The 24,868-nt window shown below is 49.4% G+C and overlaps 1 protein-coding gene across 3 annotated transcripts in view; it reads left to right on the top strand.

The window, feature by feature from the left end:
- ERICH1 (glutamate rich 1) overlaps positions 1 to 24,868 on the top strand; it is a 68,926-nt gene that overhangs the window by 4,985 nt on the left and 39,073 nt on the right. For all 3 annotated transcript variants that reach the window (XR_010939604.1, XM_067722024.1, XM_067722023.1), the window contains exons 2-3: positions 9,362 to 9,508; positions 17,448 to 17,582. Coding sequence is in view for 2 of the 3 variants with exons in the window: in XM_067722024.1 (XP_067578125.1) it covers positions 9,362 to 9,508; positions 17,448 to 17,582 (282 nt within the window). In the remaining variant the exon portion in view is untranslated. The remainder of the gene's footprint in view (positions 1 to 9,361; positions 9,509 to 17,447; positions 17,583 to 24,868) is intronic.

The following is a 24,868-nucleotide window of genomic DNA, read 5'->3' as shown; positions in this document are numbered from 1 at the left end:
ACTGTCATCTCTGGGGAGTGCAGAAAGCCTCAGCCTGTGGCCAGCAGCAGGACAAGTTGGGCTTCGGCACACCAGCTTCAGGTCTGGTTCCTCTGTCACCATCCCCTGTGTGTGACGAGCCCCACGGAGGCGGTGCCACCCGGGGCAGAGCCAGCGAGGTTGGACTAGCGCCCTCCCCGCCGGTCAGTGCCCGTGGCCGGGCACTGAATCTGTCCAGGAGGCCAGCGGCCGAAGGGAGGATGGAAGACGTGAGGGTCGAGGCTAGGTGGGGGCCGTTGGGGCGGGGGAGGCGGGAGGTGTGCTGGGAGCAGCGGTAGGTCTCTCTCCCGGGCTTGACAGGTGTCACGCGGGCGTGTGTGCAGGTTGCGGCGCACCGGTGAAGGCGCTCCCTGGCACCCTTGGGCCTCGTCTGTAAGGTGGGGGCTGTTCTGTGTCCTTTCACGAGCTGGTCAGTCAGGAGCGGCCGCTGGAGGAGGCTCAGGACAGGCCCAGGAAGGATGGTTTGTTGGGCTCTCGGGTCCTAGAGGCAGGGCCACGCCGGGCACGTGGGGGGATGGCCAGGGGGTCAGGGGGCGGAGGACAGGACGGAGGGAAGACTGAGGCCACGACCTTTACTGGGATTTCCAGAGGAAAGGCAGGCGGGGCGGAGGGAACACGTACGATTGGCTGCTTTTAGTGATTTTGCCGGGCTTTGGGTGACAGGGCTGCCCCGAGCCGCCAGGCACCCGGCCCGGGTGTTTCGGGCAGAGGAGGGTCACCTCCCCGGGGGCGGGGCAGGCGGAGGAGGCCGGGCCTGTCCGGGCTGTCGGCATAGGTCACAGGCGGGCTTCTGGCTGGGCCCTTGGCTGGTGGGGGGTTGTCTCTGCCCAGCCAGGCGGGACTTAAGATGTCAGAGCATCACAGTAGACAGAAAATTTAAGATGTATGACTACTCGGTGAACAGCAGAGTCATAAGGATTAACGCGGGTCACGTTCGTGAGGCGTGAGGCCCAAGGCCCACGTGAGCAGCCTGCCATCACTGTCACCCTGGGTGTGGGACGTGGAAGCGGCCGAGGGGGACCTTGTCGGGAAGACAGGGTGCACGACCCAGAGGCTGGAGAGACGACAGCGCCCGGACAAGGCTTCAGGACTGTGGGAGCAGGACGGTTCCTCAAGCAGAGGGTGCCAGGCGCAGTGGGGGCACGATGGGGAGCCAGGGATTCTCCCTGCTCGGCTGGGGCGGCAGAAGCCAGTGGGAGGATGGGCACTTCCTCCCCAACATCCTCACCCAGAGAACAGGTGACCCGGCTATGGTCAGGCAAGCCTTGTGCCCTTTGGGTTGAATTCCAGATCTGTCTGCTGAAAAAGCCAATGTCGATTAAACTGGAAAAAAAGTAAAAGTATTGGAGTAAAAGTAATAGGTTATCCTCTGTCTCCCCATCGTAATGAGGCAGCTTTCCGAGTTGCCTTTGAATGTCCCCTCAGCCCGCCCCGCCGGGTCTGTTGCATCTCGTCTTGGTGAGAAAACAAGACAGGCTGGGAGCTAGCTGTGTCTGCTCTCCCTGCATCTCCTGGGTTAGGACGCAGTCACCAAGCCCAACAAAAATGATCACAGCCTTATGTGCACTTAACATGTTTCTGAATAGCTGATGGCATAGTAATTGCTGCTTAAAAAACTGCGAGGAAAAATTTTGGACAAAGTTTAGAATTTTTTTTTTTAAGTGTTAAAGTTTTGGGAGAAAATGAAAGTTTAGTGGATATCTACCTCTTAAATGGGGAGATCACGTCAGACTGGTCATGGCGTAGGATTCCAATTGTGTCCCATTTGAGTACTATTTCTGGTCTTATTTTGAGAACTATCTTCCTTTTAATTAATATTTCAGAAAGCTTGCCAACTGTTGCTTAAATCTTAGCTAATTGTTTTTCCATTTATAATTCTGTGATGAAAGTCATTAACAAACTATCATTCATTGAATTTGCATACTATATTGAGCGTCTCTTTCTTGTGAACTGATGTAGTGCTATTATCAATTTATTCCTTTATTCATCAGCATCCATTAAATACCTTCTCTCATTATAGGGATAAAATGGGAAAAGAAACCGTATTGAATATTGTGGGAGAAAAAGCTATGGAGAGGTTGGCAGATAAACATAGTCTTTACTGAAAAGAGAAAATTTAAAATGCTGTATCAGATTCCAAGAAATACCCTAAGAAAATTTAAAGTGTCTCTTAAGCTCTACAGATATCAGGTGGAAAAGGGAATCAACTGAGTCAGTGTTTACTGAGGTTGGGGAACTTCTTCCTTTTCTTTATGATTTGTCAGTGTGTGTTTGTTTTGCAACATTTTCTCTACTATGCCAGCCTAAGGTCGGGAGGCTGTCATCAAACAGGGAAAAGGGCCACAGGGAAAGTTTCAATGAATTTCCATTTCTGATCTTATTTTCAGTAGCAGTTTTTCATTTATATATGATTTCAAAAAGCCTGCCAACTCTGGTTTCAAATTCTAGATAATCACTCTAAAAACGTACATCATAAAACCATTTGTTCTGATGTTTTTCTCTCATAATGAAATATCTCGAAGTCACTTTTTAGAAGTTATTTGTTAATATTTATGGTATCTTTTTTTATTTTTGTGTAATTCCTATAAGCATGTGGCCCCATCAGTTTTACTGTTTCCCATTAACATCCACCCCTGGAAATATAGTTTTTTAGCTAATTTTATTCCTCATGGCCCCAGATTAGCTCCACGTGTTTTTTTGTCCTCTGAGAGTTATGCTTTTCTGAGAGACAGTGGTTCATAGGGATGATTTGGCTAGAGAATTACAAATGACTCAATATCATTTCTCATCCATTACCAGAAAGATCTACAGTATATATTTAGTAAAAATAAATGTATAGTTTTACACCAATGGTAAATAAAGTATATTGTATACATAGATGTTGAGGGAAATGTGTATCACTTTACCATCAAAGTGAACTTTTTTAAGGAAAAGAAAAATATTTCTGACATTGATGGGGTGACTTAGTGGTCTCAAAGATCAGAGGTGGGCTTCGCTGGTGACGCAGTGGTTGGGGGTCCGCCTGCCGATGCGGGGGACACAGGTTCGAGCCCCGGTACGGGAAGGTCCCATGTGCCGCGGAGTGGCTGGGCCCGTGAGCCATGGCCACTGAGCCTGCGCGTCTGGAGCCTGTGCTCCGCAACGGGAGAGGCCACAACGGTGAGAGGCCCGCGTACCACAAAAAAAAAAAAAAGATCAGAGGTGCTTTTTTTTCTATCACATAGTTTTCATTTTCCTTTGCTTTTTTCAGAATGGAATATTATGGAAGAAAAAGTTCCTGTTTCTGTTTCTTTTTTTTTTTTTTTTTCATGAGAGCCTTTTCTAATAGAAAGTACATGCACCCAGTTTCCCCTGATGAGGAAGCTTTCCCAGCTGGGAGGTGTGCCGGGAGCACTGTCTGACTCGGGCAGGAGCCTGTTAGGCATTCTGCCCTAAGACCACAGCGAAGGAGACCTAATTCCTTGAAATGCTGCCATTAACACCTCTGTTAAAAATGGAGCAAACCCCTTCCTTTTTTATACGCAACTGTTAGATTTTAAAACACGTGATTGTGTGGAAGAATAGTTCAGAATTGAATAGTTTACCACCAGCAGTCAAACTATCTATTTCCTTTTGAGTTCTTCCCAGGTGTCTACTTTCCAAAGAACACTTTACTGAAATTTTATTATTTGGCTTGTGTCTTTAACCTGAAATAGCAAGTTTAGACGGCAGTCCTCTCTGAAAATTATATCAAAATGACTTAATTCCCCTGTGACACAGAGACTTGATCTCTCTGTTTGGTATTTCGTCGCATTAATTTCAGACAGGATGTTTTTCTCCACAGTGACCTTTTTCTGTGTCTCTCATGTCCCAGCTCCAGTCGCCCGTCGCGTGGTGATTGTACTTGTCTCCTGCAGGCATCAATGTCCATTCCCCTGCTTTTTTATGTTCTGCTGATTGCTTTTTGACAGACAGCAGAGTTTCAAGTTACAACCTGCTCTTGCTGGGAGAGGGGGACGGCACAGGCAGGAGGCCAGCGGTTCACTGAGCTCCTGTGGTGACACAGAGCTGCCTTCCTGGACCCAAGCACCTTGCTCTTTTTTGTTTGTTTTTGAGCACAGTGGAAATTAAGCAAAAAAGAAACTTTTAATCTCTAAATTGATTTTTAGGACTATGTTTGCAGTAGGTACAAGGGCGCGCGCACACACACACATACGGAGGCACAAGGCGCCTTTCAACAAACCAAAGCTGACAGATGCTTTTTAAAAATGATGTTTTACTGTGTTCCTACCCTGAAAAAAATAACCTTTCATTTATGTTCTGCTTTTAACGTGAATCCCTAAGTAGGTTTGGCCAGTTAGAATCAAGTCCCTATTTGTAGGAAACCGGCAGGCAGTTCATGGGGTACCCAGCTCCTTCATAGCCCTGGAGGCTCAGAGAACTGAGAGTCCAGTGGCTACACATTTCTTTTGGTCTAAAACAGCTGGTAATTTGTATTTAAGTAAACTACGAGCTCCGTTTGTGATAGGAGCCCCATGTGACTGCACAGGAGCGGGTCCATCGTCCCTTTGAAAAGCAGAGGCACTGATCACTGGGGCTGGTGGGGGTCTGGGCAGGCAGGTCCACGCTGACAGCTTGTTTGCTTCAGAGGATGATGTTCAGACGTTCAGTGGTCTTACTCCCTGCGTTGTCTCAAATGCTGGGTTAAAGTGAAATTCACCAAGGAACCCTCCAGCAGTATTGGTTGGTAGAAAGTATTGTTTTCATTCTGTTTGTTACACATTGCTCTTTTAAAGCTGATTTTGAAAAATTAAAATCACATTATTTTTAAAAAGACTATGCTTTAACTTGTGGCAACTGAAAGTATTAGACATGTATATTTATCAGCAAAATTATTTTAATCTGAGGTACCTGGATATTTGGAATCCGTTAAGACTTACTAGTTAAACTTCTCATTGAAGACACATCTCCCGCTTTTGCTGTTGGGATGCCCGTCCTGACAGCTCTTTGAGATCATCTGTTCTTGTGCCTGTTGACAAGACACTTGATAATTATCTCACGGATCATGGATAATAGGATGTAAAACCTGCATCTCCTCTCAGAGCAGTTTTGTTCCTGTGATAACGTTTATTACAAGTCGTAGGGGTGGGATTGATGGAGCACATGTGCTGCCGGGGGTGGGAGCCTGCAGAGACTCCTGGAGAAAGTGTGTTTTTGCTTGTGAGGTTTTTAACACACATGAGTGTGAGATGGAAATCATGCTGCCTCTTGGGTTTACGAGATGCTTACACCCTTTTAGCTTAGGAGGATAAAAGTTCTCCTCTTTGTTTTAGTTTTTGAACTACTATGCTCAATTTTAAATTTAAAACTTAGGAAAATTGTCTTTCCCATTTGATGAAGTGTGAACTGTGCAGGCCCTCTGGCCTTTATGAATTAGCACATCTGAATCCGTGTACTGTTCTGCCCACGGTCACCCTCCAAATATTAATCTTGGGATTTAAGCGTAGAGTATGACACTTTTATATTTAAGTTGTACTTTAGGAACATTTGTTTTGAATTTTGAGTGCACAGCCTGTGTTCCCTCGATCGTAGATGGTGCGTGCTGTGCGTGCTGAGCCCCCGCCCCGTGGTGCAGCCGCGAGCCCTCAGAAGCACATGGACATGTGGTGCGTCCTCCTTCCCCGTGGGCACGTCCGGTGCTCATGGGGCTGGTTCCCGCTCTGCTTCTCTGATGTGGGCCCCTGTGTCTGCAGTGGCCAAGACGGTCCTCCCTCGAGCAGCCGTGGTTGTTCAGCCAAGGACGGATGTGACTGGATTTGTGTTCAGAACGGGGACGCACCCTCCTCCTGGACACAGGCTCCTTGGAGACATGCCGACCCCAGGGCGCAGGCAGAGGGAGAGCAGATGAGCCTGGAGCAGCTCCTGGTGCCGGCAAGTAGCCACATGCTCTCAGAAGGCGGGGGGGGGGGGGGGGGGGGGGCATCAGGCGGGCAGCGCAGGGGCTGGCGGGCCGACAGTGCCCCAGGCCAGGCCATGGGCGCAGGGCGAGTGGGGAAAAACAGTTCAGTTTTGCTTTGTTGAAATACCGGGCGCTGCGGGCCATTGGGTGGGCTTGCCTGCTGTTGGCAGTGGGGTCTGGATCTCAGGCGAGCTGGAGGACGTTTCAGCTTTCGTCCCGGCCTGAGACGGGAGTGGGAAGGGAGAGAGGCCGGGAGTGAGGAAGTGAGAGCCCCGTCGTCCACTCCTGTGTCGTCTCTGTAGCACACCTGTGTTGTCAGTCTTGCAGCCTCGCCCACAGAGGTGTTTCTGCCCATTTTACAGAGGGAAACAGTGAGACTCAGAAAGACCTAGGAGTGGCAGAACTGTGGCTTAACCCAGTTGAACCCAACTCCTGGAGGGATCCCTGTTGGGTATTGTGGGAGAGGGGAGGAGCTCTGCGTGGGGAGACCTGCAGGTTCGCCCTGTGCTCTGAGCCTCCTGCTGACCGAGAACCTCCTCTCCTCTCAGAGTCACGAAACTTTGCTCCCTGGTAACGAGGTTGAGGAGGCAAGTATTGAGCCCTTGAGTCTTGTGCTAGATTTAGTTTTGAAAATGTCAGTGGGGACACTACAGGGCCTGGCAGCCCTGAGCAGGGTCCCATAGTCAGGAGACATGGAGGGGGGCCCTGTCCCTGGCAGGGCTGCCTCTGGTGGGGCGTTGGCTGGGATGATGTTTGAACCCCAGCGATTGCCACCCTTCCCTATCGGGGAGGCCCAGAGCCCGAAGCAAGACCTGGCCAGGCCCCGTGGGGCGGGCGGCGGGGGAGCCTGGGTGGCAGATGAGGCCGCCCTTGGACCACAGCCCTCAGACCCAGGCCCCTTATAAGGAGCTCTCAGCTTCCAGAGCCAGGTGTGAGGCAAGCTTGTCGCCCCCAGACCCCACCCAAGTTGGCTTCTGGCCCCCGGGACCTCAGCACTGGAGCGCTCAGCCTGGGATTGTCTGAGTCTTGTCCTGAATCTTGTCCCTGAGGAAGGACCACGTGTCCTAAACCTCCCAACAGGCTGAGGCCCCTGCAGCGGTCGTGCGGGGACACCGCAAAGCCAGCGAGTGGAGAGCCAAAGGACCTCGAGAGCCGGAGGCTTTGCAGACACGCCGCCAGGTAGCTAGCGCCTTGGTGAAAACCCCTATTAATTAGGCTGTAAATACAATTTACGTACGCAGTCCGGTGAATTCAGTGAAAGCGCCACGGGCTTCTGTTCTTTTCCTTGCCCTGCACACCACCAATGTCTCAGCTCAGGATCCACGGCAGAAAGCCTAGGCGGTGAGTTCCTGGCCAGCCTGCCGTGTGCCGCGCCCTTGCCGCCTGTAGTCAGGGCACCTGTTCAAGCAAAATGGTGAGGTGCCCAATCCGCTTCAGTGTTCCCTGGAGAAGGGGCCTTCTGGGGGCCTGGTTTGCACTGGTTTCTCCCTGGGATCGCTGTGTTTTTATGTCGGGTTCTTCGGGCTGTGTGGCTGCTCAGCTGTGGTGCAGGCACTGCTTGGTGATGACCTGTGTCGGGTTTTCCTGTAGTGTTGTTTTGTGTTCAGATACACACGTGTGTGCAGAAGCTTCGGCTCAGAGATGACCTCAGCTGGACGCCCATGTCAGCTGCCGCCAGCCCAGGCGAGTCTCAGGCCCCGAGCTTCCCCGAGTTTGTTTTAGAGCAGGTGCCCAGTTAGGATTTTATCTTAATATTTGTTCTAGTTCATAAAAATGCTGACTTGTTGATTTTGTAGGTTGATTGAGTTTGTAGGTAAAGTTTATTTTATCTGCCTTTGGTTTCCCCTGGAAATTGCCACCCAGTCTTCTGGAATAGAGTGTTTTCCCCTCTGCCATTTAAGGAAATGCACAGGACAGTTCAGTTTCTAACGGAAACTTGGAACCTACCCTCTGGACGTGTCTTTGAGCGCCGGTCTAACGGAACAGCCTGTCTCCCCGTGACGCACGCACTGCCCGGGGCTGTCTGCAGAGGCCTTGAGAATATTCTGAGCGGGGCCCTGCGCTGTTCAAGCAGGCAGAGGTGGGGGTTGGAGTCCAGCATTTCCGGGACCCGAGACCGTAAATGAGGGCATCGTCGCCAGAGGCAGTTTCTTCCATCCAGGGCCTCCTGGCCAAGCGGGCAGCCAGCCATCAGGCCACCGGGCCAGCGGGCGGGTGGCATCAGGACCCCGTGCTCCTCCCAGGCGCCCGGCCAAGCACTGCCTGGGCTTGAATAGTTTTCTGAGAAGGCCTTTCGTGTTTTTAGACCCAAGTTGTGTTTTTTCCAACTAGTACCGGTCGGAGGGGGTTATTGCTGCTGCGAGGGCTGTCTGAGCACATGATGAAATGAGGAGTGGTCTGCGTCTTTAGGGTTGTGCCTCCCACGTGGGGACAGGACCCTGCCCTCTGTGACCCACAAGCCACTCGGTGGCCCCTTCAGACTTCCCCTCTCACGTCACCGCGTCCTCAGTGGCCCAAACATACATCCTCCACCTCATCATCTGAAGAACTCAAACCCTTCTCCGGGGTCCCAATTTCTGCCCCACGGTGCTTGGTTACTCCAGAGCAGCTCTCTCTCTCTTTGCTGGTTTGTTTCTGAATTTAATGAGGTTAAAACAGGTTCATTGGGTGAACCTTTTCCCCTCACCTTTTCTAGGATGCTGTTTTGAGATTGTACCTGTTGTTCACACTTAAATCAGGACAGAAATATTTATTCATTGTGGCAGCTCTTCCCCTCCAGTTAGATCAGAATGTAAACTAAAATAAACCAAATGAAGACTCTGCACACCCTTGTGAGAACCTAGCCGGCTGTGCTGGTCCCCGGCGGGTGCCCTGGAGGGAGGAGCCGGGGCTGCCTGGGGCCTGCCCAGCGTATCTGCTGTGAACTGACGTGGACCCAGCCTGTCTAGGGCTGCGCTGGGGCCCAGGACCTCAAACCCTGATTCTCAAAACACCTCGCAGTCTGTGCTTTATACATACATTCAACCAGAGACAAGGTGAGGGAAGAACAGAACTGTGAGCCCAAGTGCGGCCCCCAGGTGTGAGCACAGGTGTGAGCGGCTCCTACCTGTGCCCACACCTGTGGGGGCATCCAGTGCTGGGGGGCAGCATCTTTTCAGGGGACAGTGATGAGGGGTCCCCTGATGGGGACGGTGCTGGGGGTCTTCTGAGGGGGACGGTGCTGGAGGATCTTGGGGGGACAACCCCAGTGGTGTCCTATAGGGGGCAGTCCTGAGGTAGTGATGTCCTGATATGTCTTCGTTTTCTATAAAATCCATTTGCAATTTAAATAAAACTGCCGTCAGTAATTCTTTTCCTTTCTTTTGCAAATTGATGCCTCTGTAGTGTTTGTTGGAAAAGTGCTGAAGAAACTGTATCCTGAGGTTCCACGTGGCCAAGAGAAGAGGGCCCCAGTGAGTCCAGCCTGCAGAAACCCACCTGAGAAAGTGGCTCCTGAGAGAGTGAAGGGCGGGGGCATCCCCCCCATGACAGGTGAGGGCGGGTCCCTGGACATTCCCCAGGAAGCACGTGCCTGGCCTCAGGCCACTGGGGTGTCACCTCAGGGGACGGGCAGGTGTCGTTCTGCTCACGCTCTGGGAGGACAGTTACTTCACTTGGGGAGGGAAGAAGCCAGCATCGGTGCCCCCAGCTGGGGACGAGGTCAAGTTCGCCATTGGTGTTGAGTTCATCTACATGCTGTTCCCGGTCGCAGAGACTGGACCCTGCTGCCTGGTCTCTCATCTGCCCTGTCACCCTGCCCCAGTCCCTGGCCACCCAGGACGCGGTCCTGACGTCTCTCCTGTTTTAGTCTCCTGTCCATTGCTCTTCACAGATGTCTGTCCAAGATCCTCACACAGTGAGGTGGTCGGCCGTGGAGGCTCCTCTCACTCTGGTTCCCCATCAATGCAGCGGTGTTGCCCGGCGAGGGGCCACTAAGTGGGACACACGGAAAGAGGCCAGGCGAGGTGGGGGCAGCCCTGGCTGCAGCCCCTAGTGCCCAGGTGGACGTGAGAGGGCAGAGTTCCCAGCACCCTTTCTCGGGTCAGTTCTGTTTCTCTTTGGCAGTGGCCCCTCACGGGGCTCTGTCCTAGAGTGATTCTGTTCCTGAGCGCTGGTCTCTCCTGCTGGCCTGGCCTGGTAACCTTATGTCCACAAATCCTGGCCCTCCCTGGACCAGATCTCAGTGGCAGGCCCGACAAGCCCAGGGCATGCCTGCTGCCCACAGGCTGGATCTCCAGAAATAATCGTGCCACGCCTGTTTCACCCATGAGATGGCCAATGCCTGCGGACGAGGGGAAAGCGTTCCCCCCCAGAATGGGGGGCTGCACAAGCTTGTCCTTCAGGATGAACCTGGGGCTGCCGAGTTCCCTTTCTGTGTCCTCATGTGCCTTGGTGTGGTTGGGATGCTCTGACCCCCATGTAGCATCCCCCCAGGACCACCACTCTCTGGCGCACCTGCTGCTGTTCTGACAGAGAGCCTGCCAGGTGTAGGATGGACTCCCACCCCTGGAGTCACACTAAGGAATAGTGGCTACTATTTAATGCTGTTTTACCTTTCAAAGACCATACTGTCGTGGGCTGAATTGTATCCTCCGTAATTCATACGCTGAAGCCCTGACCTCAAGATGTTGACTGTGTTTGGAGACGGGGCCTTTAAAGAGGTGATTAAGTGAAACGAGGCCATTAGGGTGGGTCCTAGTCCAATGTGACTGGTGAGATCAGGAAGAGATCAGGACCCGGACACGCACAGCAGGATGACTGCATGAGGACACGGGGAGAAGACAGCCATCCACACGCCAAGGAGACAGGCCTCGGAAACCAGCCCTGTGACACCTCCATCTCGGACATCCAGCCTCCAGAACCAGGAGAGAAGGAACACCTGTGCTCAAGCCCCCACCTGTGATGCTGCCCAGAAAACTAACGTGACACCCGTTCCACCTGTGAAGGACGCACGTGGTTTTGAATAAGCACAGCACAGCTTAGCAAGGCGGGAACCGTAGGGAAGATGTGCCGCCTACGTGAGGAGCAGGCGTCCCTGGGTGTTCCTGGTTTTCTGTCCAAGTTTGACTGAACCAGTGTTCTTAGTCTTTTTAAAAATTTTGTTTTTAGGGTTTATTTGCATTTTCTTCCCTCTTCTAACTTGACGGTTTTAACAGCGATTATTCACTAATAGTAATAATCTGGATGGTGTCTTTCCACGGAAGCTCCAGGTTCAGTCATGTCATTTCAGCAGGCGGCTGTGAGGTGCTGTTGTTGTTCAGTATGAGGATGTTGAACTAAAAATCAAGATGCTGATGTAAAGTTGGTTCAGAATGTATCGATTACGTGAAATGACCCGTACGGAAGGTTGAGAAGCTTGTTCCATGGAGCAGATGCCTGGTGTGAGTGGATGAGGGGGCCCTGAGCATGGGGAGCCTCCATCACGTCCGCCAGGAGCTGGGGGTGGGCCCCAGCTGCAGCCTGAGCTGTGATGGGCAGTGGGGCACCCATGGTGCTGACTGGTGATCGCCCCGTGGTGGCTGGTGCCAGCGGCTGTGGCACAGTCGGAGGATAGGACAGGATAGACGCCAGTGCCCGGATGGAGTTGGCCCAGCCAGCATGGTGATGGGGCCAGAGGAGAGGTCCCATGAGGACCGCAGGTCAGGTTTCGGCCCGTGTTCTCGGTGGACCTCTCCACCCATGTGATTTCTCAGACTGCAGACTCTGCGTGTGGTGCTTGCTGTCTAAGGCAGCACAGTGTGCCTTGCGCAGTGTAGACTGGCCACCTGCCATGGCCTAAACTAAGGGGGAGTGTTTAATGAGGATGTGGTGTGACCAGGGCAGTCTCACTGGGTCCTAGAGGGGCGTCCAGTTGCTGCATTTCTGCACACCCCACGCTTTCTCCCCTTCCAGACCACCCTCTGGCCGCCAGGCATCCTGGAAGGGGGAGGGGTCTGGTGGGCAGGACCCCCACACCCTTTCTCATGGCTTCAGGCCACAAATAGAGGAGGCATTTCTGATAGTTTCAGTATTTCACAGATGCAAATGAGCCTAACTTATATGCCCTTTTCTGAAAACTCCATACAACATGCAGCAACTTTTTTTTTTTTTTTTTTTTTTTGCGGTACACGGGCCTCTCACTGTTGTGGCCTCTCCCGTTGCGGAGCACAGGCTCCAGACGCGCAGGCTCAGCGGCCGTGGCTCACGGGCCCAGCCGCTTCGCGGCATGTGGGATCTTCCCGGACCGGGGCACGAACCCGTGTCCCCTGCATCGGCAGGCGGACTGTCAACCACTGCGCCACCAGGGAAGCCCTATTTTTTAAAGATAAAATTCATTTAATCTAAAGTTTACCATAACCATTTCAAAATGTACAGTTCAGTGATTCTTAGTATACTCACAATGTTATGTAACCATCACCACTAATTCCAGAACATTCTTTTCACCCCAAAAGAAACCCATATCCATTGCAGTTATCCCCATTCATGCCTCCCTGCTTTCTGTCTCTACAGATTTGTGTATTCTGGACATTTTGCCTGAGTGGAATTGCATAATAGGTGACCTTTTGTGTCTGCTTCTGTCACTTAGCATGTTTTCCAGGTTCATCTGAATTGTAACGAGTATCAGTGCTTCATTTCTTTTTGTTGCTGAATAATATTCCATTCCGTGGATATACCACATTTTGTTTATCTGTTCATCGATAGACAGATATTTGGGTTATTTCTACTTTTAGGCTTTTATTAATAACGCCACTTTGAACATCCCTGCACAAGTGTTTGTGTGGACATGTGTTTTCAGTTCTCTTGGATATAAACCTAGAAGTGGAATTGCTGGGTCATGTGGTACTCCTATGTTTAACATTTTGAGGAACAGCCAAACTGTTTTCCACAGCAGCTGCACCATTCTTCATCACACCAGCCATGCGGGGGGAGGGGGGGGTCCAGTTTCTCCACACCCTTGCCAACACTTGCTATTTTCTGTTTTCTTACCCTACTAGGCTAACCATCCTAGTAGGTGTGAGATTGCACCTCACTGTGGTTCTGATTCCCGTTTCCCTGATGACTGGTGATGTTGAGTGTCTTCTCATGTGTGTGTTGGACATTTGTGTATCTTTTTTAGAGAAATGTGTATATAAGTCCTTGGCCCATATTGTAATTGGATTGCTTGTCTTTTTGCTGCTGAGTTGTAAGAGGTGGTCATAATCTGGACACAAGAGCTTTATCAGATACATGATTTGCAAATATTTTCTCCCATTCCATGGGTTAGCCTTTCACTTCCTTGATGGTGTCTTGAAGTATAAAACATTTTAATTTTGATTAAGTCCATTATATCTATTTCTTCTTCTGTTGCTTGTGTTTTTGGTGTCATTTAAAAAACTGTTGCCAAATCCAAGGCCACAAATTTTACATCTAAGGTTTCTTCTGAGTTTTATAGTTTTAGCTCTTACATTTAAGTAATTTATCCATTTTGAGTTAATGTTTGAATATGGTGTGAGGTAGGGGTCCAGATTCATTCCTTTGTCTGGATATCCAGTCATCCCAGCACCACTTGTTGCAGAGACTGTCCTTTCTCCACTTGGCACCCTTGTCAAAAATCAATTGTCCAGGGCTTCCCTGGTGGCACAGTGGTTGGGAGTCCACCTACTGATGCAGGAGACACGGGTTCGTGCCCCGGTCCGGGAAGATCCCACATGCTGCAGAGCGGCTGGGCCCGTGAGCCATGGCCGCTGAGCCTGCGCGTCCAGAGCCTGTGCTCCGCAACAGGAGAGGCCACAACAGTGAGAGGCCCGCGTACCGAAAAAAAAACAAAAACAAAAACAAAAAAAATCAATTGGCCATAAATGTTTGGGTTTATTTCTGGGCTCTCAATTCTGTTCCATTGGTCTCTATGTCTGTCATTATGCCAGTACCACACTGTTTTAATTACTGTAGCTTTGTAATAAGTTTTGAAATCAGAGTTAAGAGTCTTCTAACTTCGTTGTTTTTCAAGATTGTTTTAGCTGTTCGGGGTCCCTCACAATTCCATATGAATTTTAGGATCAGCTTGTCCATTTCTGGAAGAAAAAAAAAAAGGAAGTTGGAATTTTGATACAAATTGCACTGAATTTGCAGAACACTCTGGGGATTAGTGCCATCTTAACAATATTAAGTTGTTCAATCCATGAATTTCGTCTAGCTTTCCATTTAAGTCATTTTTAATTTCTTTTAACAATGCTTTGTAGTTTTCATTATAAATTTTATACTTAAAAAAAGTTTATTCCAAAGTATTTTATTCTTTTTGATACTATTGTAAATGGAATTGTTTTCTTTTTGGATTATTAATTGCTGGTATATGGAAATACTAATAAATGCTTTGACCTTGCATTAGGCAGTGGTTTCTTAAATATGGAAATATAGATTTTTGTATGTTGATCTTGTATCCTACAACTTTGCCAAACTTAATAGCTCTAACAGGTTTTTTTGTGTATGTGAATTTTTCAGGGTTTTCTATATACAAGATCTTATCTGTGAGAAGAGATGTTTTACTTCTTCCTGTTCAATCTGGATGCCTTTACTTCCTTTCTTTCTTGACTAATTGCCTTGTCTAGTACTTTCAGTATAATGTTGAAATGAAGTGGCAAGAATGTGAATTGTAATCATTGCTAATCTTAGAGGGAAGCAGCCAGGCTTTCTCAATGGAGTATAATGTCAGCCGTGTGTTTTTCATGCTTTCTCTATTGAGTGTAGTGCCAGCTGTGGGTTTTTCATGCATGCTTTGTCATTTGAAGTTCCCTCTAGCCCTAGTTTCTTGAGTGTTTTTTAATCCTGAAAGAGCAACATATTTTTTGAAGCAATATGCCTTGGGAATTTTGAAGAAAAAGCAATTCATTTGCAGCTAGAAAAAGAGAAATCTTGGCTAAAGACAAAACAATGAAATCACAATCAAATAGACAAATACAAGTTGTGGGCAGGTCATATGAAACATTCTGTAAAGGTCATCTGAGGATTTGCTTGAAGGCTTGATGCTTGTGGAGGACACAGTTTGGCGATAAGCAGAGCTGCAGGTGTGTCCAAGTCTTTTCAGTGTTGGAAGAAGCAGCCAGATGAGGAAAGGGGCCTTTGTCAGTCAGTCCTTGGATGAGGTTGAGAAAATGTTCTTTGTACAGTTAGGACACAGCATGCTGATTCTGGTAACTATTTGTTCACTTGACAGAAGTGTTTGTTTGTTTGTTTGTTAGTTTGTTAGTTTCAAAAGGGCATTGGTGATTCCATTTGTTCTTAAAGATGAGGGCATGATCTGTAAACGGCCACAACAATCGGTGTGTATGCATTTTGATGAATTTCCGTCACCCAAGAGCCCATGTTGGACCCTTATTATTTGTTATTGCTTTATATCTGTATATATTTTAAAGAGCCAGGTAATCCCAGAAGAATTATAAAAAACAGCCTTGTGCCCCAAGCTCCGTGACACAAATACACCGATCGTGAAGGCTGCGGCCGTCCCAAGGGTGGCTTGGTGGCGGTGCCCTGGTGGAGGGCACACGTGTGTGCTTGTGGGCAGGGGGCCATGTGGACAGGCACAATGCAGGGGGAGTCAGAGGTTAGGCATGAAATCAAGCTCAAGTGGGTGTCCTGCAAATCAGACCCAGAGCCAGAAAGGGTGAGAATTATGAACCTCGGATCTCAGCCAGCCAATCAACAAGAGGAGAGCTGATTAAGTCGCCTCTTCTGAAGCCTCGCGGCCAGCCCGGTGTTCCTAGGGAGACGGTGGCCTCTGTCAGCAGTGAAGGGGGTCCTGACATGCCTCGTCCAGATCCCCAAGCCTCACCCTGCGGGCCCGATGTGTGGGCGAGGGGATGCTGTGGCCCTGCTGAGCCCCGAGCCCTGAGCAGTGAAACACGACATCTGACTGCCGTGCAGCGATGAGCCATCTTCTACCAGAAGAGACAAGGGAAACCCGGGCCGGGAAGCTGCGCTCTGCGCCTGGCCACCCTGACACAGACAGCAGATCGCCTTCCTCAGCCCGCAGGCTTGGCCTCAGATGAGTGTGTGCTCGGCATGGGAGCATCGGGAAGAGCTCTGCCCTCAGGTGCATCCTTGCCCTTCATAACAGGAGTCATATCCTGCCTCGGATCCACGGCACCGCCTGTATTCATTCCTGATACTTAAGTGAGCAGTAGTGTTTCCAAGTTCTGTTAGCTGATTAAAAGCTCCCAAAAGTATTCTGTGAAAAATGATCAAATGTTGATGTCACCCGACAGGGGATGGTCTGCCTGGAAGCACATCCCTGCTCTGCCCTTGATCCTGGCGGTAACGTCCCTGCTCTGCCCTTGATCCTGGCAGTAACGACACAGTCGTTAATCAACTGGATGGATCAGATTAACATAAGAACTACAGTCTTGCCCCTTAGCTTCACAAAAGTGAAGTATATTGATGGCAGAAGAATTTGAAAATGTTCCAAAGCTTTCACAATTTAAATGTCTCTCAACCACACGTTCTGTTATATGTGCATTAGTGATTTTGCTCAGTCCTTTTTGTTGTTTTTAAAGTAAAATATTCATTTTTCTGAGAAAGACTAATGGGGATATCCACTTGTGTTGGATAAAGGTTACTTTGCCATATCTTGAATGAGAACATGAAGATTAGAGCGTCGATCCTGCCCAGTGTTGAGAGCATGGCAGCAGCACCGGAAGCTGCCTCTCCGGACGGTGCAGCTCAGCAGGTCCACTTCCAGGAATTTGTTTGGAGGAACCCTGTGGTCAGTGGTGCAAAGTTATGTACAGCCAGGATGGTCATAGCAGGTGCTTGTAATAGTGCAAATTTAGAATCAACCTCCATATGCAAAATTTAGGACAGTGGTTAAATTATAGTTAAATTTGCCAATGCCATGGACTATCATGTAGCCTTTGAGAGTATGTAAGCTTAAATGTATCTTAATATTTTATCATATTCACTTTTGAATGATATTATACATATAATATATACGTGTATAATGATGCGTGATCCCATTAAGGCGTGTGTGTGTCTGTGTGTGGCGTGATCCCATTAAGACGTGTGTGTGTCTGTGTGTGGGTGTGAACAGACACACACACTGCATACATGTTGTTAGCATATAGAGAGAAAAAGGTCCAGAAGGTTATGCACCAAAATGTTGAGATTCATGTTGTGGTCATGAGGGGTGTGTTACATGGAGTCTTCTTATTTTCTGCTTCTTATTCATGAATTAGTTATGTTTTTATACCATATTATAAAACCCCAGAAGTTTACATAATAAGTAACTTAATGTGAATTTACATAATCATAGCTCACCCCTTGTCCCTGTCTGGGTGTAGAGCTTAGTGGCTCTGCTGGCAAAATGCTTGGCTGACTGACATCAGTATTTACGGCTCTGGCTACCCATCTTCAGTGAAAGTGGCTGGAGAAGCTGCTCGGCAAGTAGACGTCTGATGGCATCTGTCCCTGCTTCTTCCTGCAGGTGGTGACACTCAGGTCCAGCCTGCGCGACGGCTCTACACCGTGGGCCTGCCTCCTGAGGGGTGGGTCCCCCCTCCGCCGGAGGCCCCCAGCTGCTCGAGTCCTGAGAGCTCCTCCAGCGGCGAAGACATAGGAGGTAAGACCGCTGACAGCCTTTGGGGTCTTCCAGGGTCGTGACTCCATCTGAACTTTAACGGGGCTGAGCGTCTCACTGCTGTGTGGTCTGCAGTCGTCAGAGATGCCTGTAAGATCCACAGCAGGAAAAGCTCAGGCTGGGAGGAGACTTAAGGCTGGAATGTGATCTCAGCCCCATTTGTTAGCAAGTTAGGGGAAGTCTGGCGTTAATACATCCAAGTGTGAAAGTGCTTCTCTTGTTAAGTAGGACTTTTTTTCTTGATTTTCCAATTTTTTCAAAATTTCTGAGATTGTATATCAACTTTGTAATGATGAAATAACTTATGTTGCATCTCTTGTGGAAAATTGAATGATGATATTTGCTTTTGCTGTTGGATGTTTTGTGAGTGAAGGAAGATCAAGGGTCAGGTGCTCTGGTGGCGGTGCAGAGGCTGCACGTTACATTCTTACTGTAAAAAGTCAAATGGTAGTTTTTTCCCCTTTTAATTCATCATTTCGGAACTTCCTTAAGAGGAATTTGGAATTTTCCCCAGTTGATTTTTAACAAGTAAAAACTAAGAAACTCTGTACCATAAACCTTAACTTGAATATCAAGAAAATATGATTTTCTAGTAGATTGATCTTTCTGACTTCCTAATTAAAGCGTCAGAAACCATAAAACCAAAAATGGGATAGCTAAGCAGTAATATAGTCATCTATTCAAGCCCTGTTGAAAATCTTTGGAATATAATTATTGGATAAATAGATTATTTCATTCAAAAATTAAGCTATGTTCTTATAAAGATAAATTACTTTGGTGACATACTCCGTTGTGTACTTAATATATTCAATGAAAAAATGCGGACTCATTCCGGGGCTGTTGCCCACAGTGAGCTCTGCTGCCCATGCCTCCCGGGCGGGTCTTTGGGCAGCATCCCAGCCGAGAACCTTCTGGGTGCCCTTGACTGAATGCATTGCCGAGCTAGAGGGACGTCCTTCCAGGAGATGGGAAAGCATCTCAGCAGCTGGACACACGTCCCTGTGGTAGTCACTCTTCCTGGCCCTCAAGTCCCAGTGCCACCGCCTCCAGGAAGGCATGGGGGTGGCCTGGTGCCGCTCTGCTCTAGCAGGTGAGCAGTGGTCAGGGCGAAGCAGAGAGATGGGGAGTCGGTGCCTAGGACACATCCCTCTAATTACCATGGTAACCTGCACATCTCCGGCGACTTTCATTGTACCTTTGGCTCCAGCAGGTCTCAGGTTACATTTCTGCAGTTGCTTCTTGGCAGGCCATCCTGTTCATGTCCCTCTTTCTGTCCTCTGGTTCCCAGGAGCACACAGGTTCCAAGGACCTTCTCCCAGAGGCTGTGGTCAAGGAAGGTGTGGTACGCCACCATCCCCCTCAAAGGAGAGACTGGACTGGGAAGGAAGGTTGGGATCTCCTTGCAGGACATTAGCTCCATCCCTGAGGTCACAGGGTGACATGTCCACCTTGCTCTGACATTCTGACTCCAGCTTCTGCCCTGACCCCACACCTGAACCCCACTGCTGCCCCAGCCCCATGTGTGTCTGTCCCACAGCAGGCGGGCCTGGGCTCCTCGATGACCTCCTGGTGGCCACATGGCTCTCCCCCGCTGGGGACAGGTCTCAGCTTTAAGAAGTGGTCCTTTCTCTCAAGAGGCCCTGTGAGCTCAGTTCCATAAGTCAACATCACTGAAAACGTTGACCCAGGTTTTCAGAAGAGCTTTGAATAACTCCTTCATGCACTTCTGGCTGGGAAGTTGATATCTTTCTATCTTGAACACTTGTAACTCATCTCCAATGTTTCAGTTCACTTTTCTTACTGTTTCTCTAATATTTTTCCCCTTTGTGAACCCGTTTGACAAGGTGGGCCGCTTCAGGGGTCTGAAGTGAGAAAGTGGAAGGAAGTGTTAATACTGTTTAAAATGAGAGATCTGGGCTTCTCTGGTGACGCAGTGGTTAAGAATCCACCTGCCAATGCAGGGGACACGGGTTCGAGCCCTGGCCTGGGAAGATCCCACATGCCGCAGGGCATCTAAGCCCGGGCACCACAACTACTGAACCTGCGCTCTAGAGCCCACAAGCCACAACTACCGAGCCTGCGCGCATAGAGCCCATGCTCCGCAACAAGAGAAGCCACTGCAATGAGAAGCCACGCACCACAACTAGAGAAAGCCCCTGCACAGCAACAAAGACTCAACGCAGAAATCAATCTTAATCAATCAATCTGCCAAAAAGTCTTTAAAAAATAAAATGAGAGACCCTTCAGAGAGGCGTGAGAGGCCACCGTGCTCAGCCGGGAGGCATGTGTCGGGGGTCGTTAGGGCTCGATAGGGGGCTGGGACAGGAAGAGGGACGCCTGAGCCGGGACTGGCAGGGCGTGAGGCGTGCAGACCCACAAGGCTGAGAGCGGGAGGGCTCCACAGTCTTATTGGTGGCACTGAAAGCAAAGAGAGCATGAGGACTGGAGTCGGAAAAGAAGGAAAAGTCCAGAGGTGACTGTGTCCACTGTTGATGGCCATTTGAATGCCCAGCACCAATAAACCAGTTCAGTAGTGACTCCTCAAGAAGTTGGGAAGGAAGAGGCTTCCCGGTCGGCTGCCCCGTCTGTGGCCGCCGAGTCCTGCGTCCCCTCCCTCGGCCCGTGCGGGGCGGCAGGTCTGGTGGCACCCAAGGCTGACCCCTCCTCACCTCAGGGCCTGGTCCAGTCACCCCACCCGGTACCGCTCTCAGTGGGTGTCGTGCCTGGGCAGGGAGACTGGGGCTGATGGTGCACGGCACCCTTCCAGGTGGTCTCGGTTCTCACCCGCTGCAGGTGATGGTGACAAGAGCTGGGTCCCGGCTGAAGGAGGGTGCCGGCTGCCCACCTCCCCTCTGCCTCGGCTCCCCTGACATGGACTGAGAGCAGGAGTGACTTTTTTTTGGGGGGATAAATTTGAATTCATAATTTTTTTTTAATTTATTTTTGGCCACGTTGGGTCTTCGTTGCTGCACACAGGCTTTCTCTAGCTGCGGTGAGCGGGAGCTGCTCTTCCTTGGGGTGCGCGAGCTCTATGCGCGCAGGCTCAGTAGTTGTGGCACACGAGCTTAGTTGCTCCGCGGCGTGTGGGATCTTCCCGGACCAGGGCTCGAACCCGTGTCCCCTGCATTGGCAGGCGGATTCTTAACCACTGCGCCACCAGGGAAGCCCAGGAGTAACATTTTTAAAGGCTGTGCAAATCCTTTGTGAACTCTGCCGCTGTGCAAATCTAAACTGTTGTTGCAAGCATTGTCTCACGTGCTCCAGTTACAAAGAAATTCGCATTTCATGAGGCGTCTCTTCTGATTTTGATGTTGGCAGCTTCCACCTGGGTCTGCAGGGGCTCCTTCCCAGGCACACCGGGGTCTTCACACCTGCCGCCTGCCCATGGCGCTGCTCGGTCTGTCCGGGACCCTGTGCAGGGCTGACAGTCCTGTGGACGCTCCTCTGTGTGAGCTCCTGGTGACAGCACTGTGTGGGGACTGGTGCCGTCGACTCACAGGTTGACAAACTTGTCTTCTTCATACTTACACTGGACTGAGAACCCACATTGAGAACTGGGTGCAATTCTGCATTTCCCTGTTAAGACTGGTTTTCTTTTGATGTGAAACTGTTTTATTCCTATAACTGATGTGTTTTAACTGTAACTGAAATTACTCTTTCCATTTCTCTTGTGAATGTCTGGTCTTCTCCAGCAAGTCCCCCCTTTAACCTCTGTGGACCTTCAGTGCTTTCCTGTCCCTTCCAGTAGGAATGGTCTGTACTTAGCCAGCCTCCTGGTCTATCGATTTTGTAACAAAATTTGTCCTTCACATTTGCATCTCTATGGCTCCTTTACCATTTTCACGGGCTTCCTTCTGCCCCTTCACCTTTATTAGCTGAACCAAGAATTCAGCCTTTCAACAGAGAGCAGTAAGCCACCCACGTCCCTTTAGAAACAGAATTGTGACTATGGTCTCAGCATTTCAGCGTTGGCTCCAGCAGTGAGCCTTCAGCAGCGCGGCCCCATGTCTTGCATGCGCATTGTTGAGAACGTAGGTGATCTTGGCGAGTGACAGGTCAGGTGCACTTACCTGGTTTGAAACGTGCTTTTCACAGCCACCACTTTCTCCACCATCATCTTCTCCTCTTTTCCTTAATTAAGTATTCTTGCTAGCTGTCCTTCTCTGCCTTCCCTTTCCAGCTTTCAGTGTCTCATCTCTTATCAGCAGGCGCTTGTCCTTGGAGCCGGACCCCGTGCGGCCAAAGGTGCGTCCCTCCTCTGCGGGCACGTACATGCTGCCGTCATAGCAGCTTTGCAGAGGTCCTTTTTTCCTAATGAAAAGGCAGGAGTTCCTGCCTGCCACTGCCAGCAGGTGAAGTTCTGGAACCTCTACACAGAAACTTTACATTTACACATTTTACACAGAAATAAGAACCTCAGTTTGTTTTATAAACTAAAAAACAGGCCAGCCTCTAGGAAAGAGGGCCTTTTCTTCTCTGTTACTCCAAACTTTTTTTTTTTTTTTAAAGAAGAATATTTTGTTTTTCTTGACCACAGAAACACTTATTATAGAAAAGTCAAGCATTACAGAAAACGCACAGGAAGTAACACATCACCTAAGGCCACCAGGCTGAGACCCTCAGAAAACATCTTTTGAAACCTCTCCCCTGTGCATGTTGTATATGCATGCGCAGATTTTATAAAAGTTGTACCATATCATATGATGCATTATAAACCACTTTCCACACTTAATGTATTATGGAGGTTTTTTCACATTTCAGTGCATATAGATATATCATTTTTTAAAAGTAGCTGAAATCTATTTTATGAAAGCAACTTGTTTATAACTAGGCTCCCCTCCCCTGCACTGAAAGACACCTAGAACTTTGCCTGGTGCTCGATAAGCACTTTGCACATGAACATCATTGAACATACATGGTACATACATGCAGTAGTCTGATTCCTTCCTGAATATAAACTCTTAGAAGTGGAAATATTAAGCGTAAGAGTCCATGTGTTTCTAAATTTGAAGACATAATAACAAACTGTCTTTCAGAAGGCTGTTCCAGTTCTCATCCCTGAAGGCAGCCTAAGGAGATCCCCTCTCTTCCATCGCCTGGACATTTTCAGTCTTTTAAATTTTAGCTAATTGTTTGGACAACATATATCTTACATTTTCATGTGAGAAAACTGTGTGTTGGGGAAATTCTTTCTAAGCCTAAGAGCCTAAATGACAGGTTTGACTGTGAAGAAATTTAAACTTTCTTTATGGCAAAGGGCACTATAAATAAGGTTCAGAGCAAAGGACAGAATAGGAGATGATCTTTGCACATTCCACAATAGATGAAAGTTAGCTTCCTTACCATATAACAAGATATTACAAATCAATAAGAAAAGAAAAGATCACCCCAGTAGAATGAGCAGAACAGATGGCGACACCCAGAGGGACAAGTAATACTCACAAGCACCCTCGTATGGCTCCTGTTTATATATATATATATATATATATATATATATATTTTTTTTTTTTTGCAGTACGCGGGCCTCTCACTGTTGCAGCCTCTCCCGTTGCGGAGCACAGGCTCCGGACGCGCAGGCTCAGCGGCCATGGCTCATGGGCCCAGCCGCTCCGCGGCACGTGTGATCTTCCTGGACCGGGACACGAACCCCTGTCCCCTGCATCGGCAGGCGGACTCTCAACCACTGCACCACCAGGGAAGCCCCTTTATATTTTTATATGAAATGTTTGACCCATCTGAGATATATTTTGTTAGAACAAGGTGTAGATCCATTTTTTTAAAAATAGATTTTCCTTTTTAAATCCTGCACTTTTTCTTCAGTTACCTGTTACTTTTCCTTGATGGTTTCGAAGCCATGTATGTGATGGACTACGTTCCACATCCACGGCTCTCTTCCCGGCTTCTGCTCACCCGTCTTCCCCGACCTGCATTCCTCAGCGGCTGCCCCGCTGGCTCGTGGGCTGGATGGGCCTTCACCATGGGGGCTTCCTCGTGCCTCTTTGCAGGCCGTTGGGTAGATGCAGTGTCCATCCCTGTCAGCAGGACGGCTGGGGATCCCTGCCCTCATCTGCACCTTCCCTGGGGCCACATGGGCATTGCAGAGCCACGCAGAGCTGAAGGGCCATTCCAGGAGTCACGGGGCGCCCACGGAGGGGGCACTGCACCTGGGTCGGAGAAACCCGACCCATCTGGTTTCTTTCTTCTTTTTCCAGAAGAGCTTCTTAGTCGTGAATGAGTGATTCCCACGTTTACCGATCTGTACATCGATCCGTTATTCGTGTCTTATATAGCTATTTACATTTCTTTGTGACCTTTTCCAGTATTGCTCTCTGGACTTCATGACGGCGCCACTGTTTGGTTTTTTTGGCTATCATAACATACTTTATGAACTTTTTGCAGACAGCCAAGTTTGATGAGGGCTGAGACTCTGTAATTAGGTCATCTCCGCGTTTCAGGAGCCACCTCCACAGAGTTCCCCGACCTGCATGTGCTGGGCTCCCCTGGTAAACGTCACCACCAGGAGGGCTCCCATGCCCTAGAAAGTGAACACCTGGGCAGAGTCTGGAATGCACGGCTTTCTTCTCCTTCCGCTGCCACAGCCCCACGCCACCTGTGAGGGTGCCCGGCCTCCTCCACACTCTGCCCTTTGCTCCTTCAGCTGCCGCTCCGAGAGGGTACAGTTAGGCCAGAATTCACTCCTTGAAGTCACTTCCTCCCGTCCCCGTCCCCGTCCCAGGGCCTCCAGGGCTGTGGGCTCGAGACTCAGCACCGTCTCGGGGTGCTCTGACCCAGGCGCCACCCTGGACCTGAGAATACTGGCCGGCTCCACAGTCCAGGGATGCACTGCGGGCTGGTCCCGCTGCACTGTCAGAGCTGTGTGTCAGCTCTTCCCAATGTCCTTGTTATCCTTGTGAGAACACGGGGGAAGCCTGGTCAGATGCCTGGTCACTTACCTCGCTGCTGGCTGGTCGTCTGCTTTCCTCTTCCCTGGGCTGCGTCCCTGCAACAAAGTACACTCAACACCTGAAGCATTTAATAATTGCACACACCCGGAACTACTTCCTCTCTTTGTGCCTTTTCCAGAATTTATGTCTGTATTGAAGATACCTGCCTTTTTATAACTGAGTATAGCGTATCTATGATGTTATACGTTACTTTAGTTGTTGTAACAGTTATGTTCATTGCTTGCTGGGTGCCAGCAATCTGGCATCTGTTTTTGGATCTGTGGTTTCAGTGACTGAGAGGTGCCCCTGTCCCTCCGGGTGTCT

This window comes from Pseudorca crassidens, chromosome 21, assembly GCF_039906515.1.
Source record: "Pseudorca crassidens isolate mPseCra1 chromosome 21, mPseCra1.hap1, whole genome shotgun sequence".
NCBI lineage: Eukaryota > Metazoa > Chordata > Mammalia > Artiodactyla > Delphinidae > Pseudorca > Pseudorca crassidens.
Note: the sequence above shows the minus strand (reverse complement) of the source record. Positions and strands in the feature narration are given on the sequence as shown.